The 1,329-nt window shown below is 49.8% G+C and overlaps 1 protein-coding gene across 1 annotated transcript; it reads left to right on the top strand.

The window, feature by feature from the left end:
* LOC131890133 (acyl carrier protein, mitochondrial-like) lies at positions 1–1,329 on the top strand. Its single transcript, XM_059239420.1, is given in 5 exon segments — positions 1–178; positions 384–445; positions 1,074–1,166; positions 1,168–1,194; positions 1,196–1,329. Coding segments are annotated over 5 exon segments (420 nt in total). The 3' UTR covers positions 1,256–1,329.

Here is a 1,329-nt window from a genome sequence, read left to right as displayed (position 1 = left end):
ATGATGGTCCGCCAGCCTGCCCGAGCCATACCTGGCTCCGCTCGAAAATTCCCGCATGTGCGCTCGCGCCCTCAGCTCGTCCTCGTCCATGGGATGACTCGGTGGGGCGAACGTGCCAGCCCTGACCGTGGGTGTGGCCCTACCACGAAACTGGTTCGCACCGCAAATTCAGACCCAGGTAGGATTGAGAGCAAGCGTGTCTGTCGATGGCTAAGCTATGGCTGATTGGACTAAATGATTGGCTTTAAAGGTCCTTCTTGATCAATTTTACGTCATGTCAAGGCTTGATATGAAGCTGAGACCGGGGGCAACCAACCATAACTGTGTATTTGGCTTTGGTTACAGGTAAACGCATGGATGAGCTCGGAAAAGTTGACCGAAAGCGCTAGTGGAAGAGCGGGTGTTGACTGTGTGCAAAGTCTTTGATAAGATCACGGCCGATAAGGTAAGCTGAGTGGGGCGTGGCCGAAAACTAACCGCGCCTTTGGGCTTACTTTCAGATGACGGGTCGACGAGCTTATAGTGACGAAATTTCCCTTGTCATTGGAGTTGATCAAGCAGCAGCGCGTCAACCTCTGGCTCAACCTCTACGACAAAAATTAACGCCGACAAGGTAAAGCTCAATCGTTGTCCGGTATCCGATATCCGGGGATTGGGGATTGGGCGGCAGGAGGGCGAGGAGGCTCTACTCGTCCCAGCTCAATCCGGCCTGACTTGGTTTGGCGTAGAGGTTGAGCCGGGGCTATTCGAGTGACGTGCGCGCGCTCTCTCGCCCCCTTGGCGTTCAAAACAAGGCATTGGGGAACGAATCCATCACCACCCGTACCAACTCTCCCAAACTAAATGAAAAAGTACTTGGCTTCTGGCTTAGGCTTTGTGGTTCCTCGTCACGAACACATGCCATCTACCCTAGAAATATAGTAGGTTTGGCCCAGGATTGTTCTTCGGCTGATGAGAGTTTGGTAGTTTGGTGGCTGAAGGAATACACAACATGACGAAACTAGAGCCTCTCACTTCATGCCTGCTGCCCAAAAGGAGTATCTGACGCTCTAATGCTGACCAATCTTTTATAGTTAACTTTGGAATCGCACTTCATCAAGGATTTGGGTTTGGACTCCTTAGATCACGTGGAAATCATCATGGCCATTGAAGACGAGTTTGGTTTTGGAAATCCCTGACGATCAAGCCGAGAAATTTAATGACCCCAGGAAAAATCGTCCAGTTCGTTGCGGATCACGAAGACGTTTACGAATAGAAACAGAACATTAAATTTTCAACCCCTTAAAAATTTCAACACGAAGAAATACAGCCTTTTGTTCCGATTAAGAA

The sequence above is a fragment of the Tigriopus californicus genome, chromosome 1 (assembly GCF_007210705.1).
Source record: "Tigriopus californicus strain San Diego chromosome 1, Tcal_SD_v2.1, whole genome shotgun sequence".
NCBI classification, from domain to species: Eukaryota; Metazoa; Arthropoda; class Copepoda; order Harpacticoida; family Harpacticidae; genus Tigriopus; species Tigriopus californicus.
This window is presented reverse-complemented; position numbering and strand designations above follow the sequence as displayed.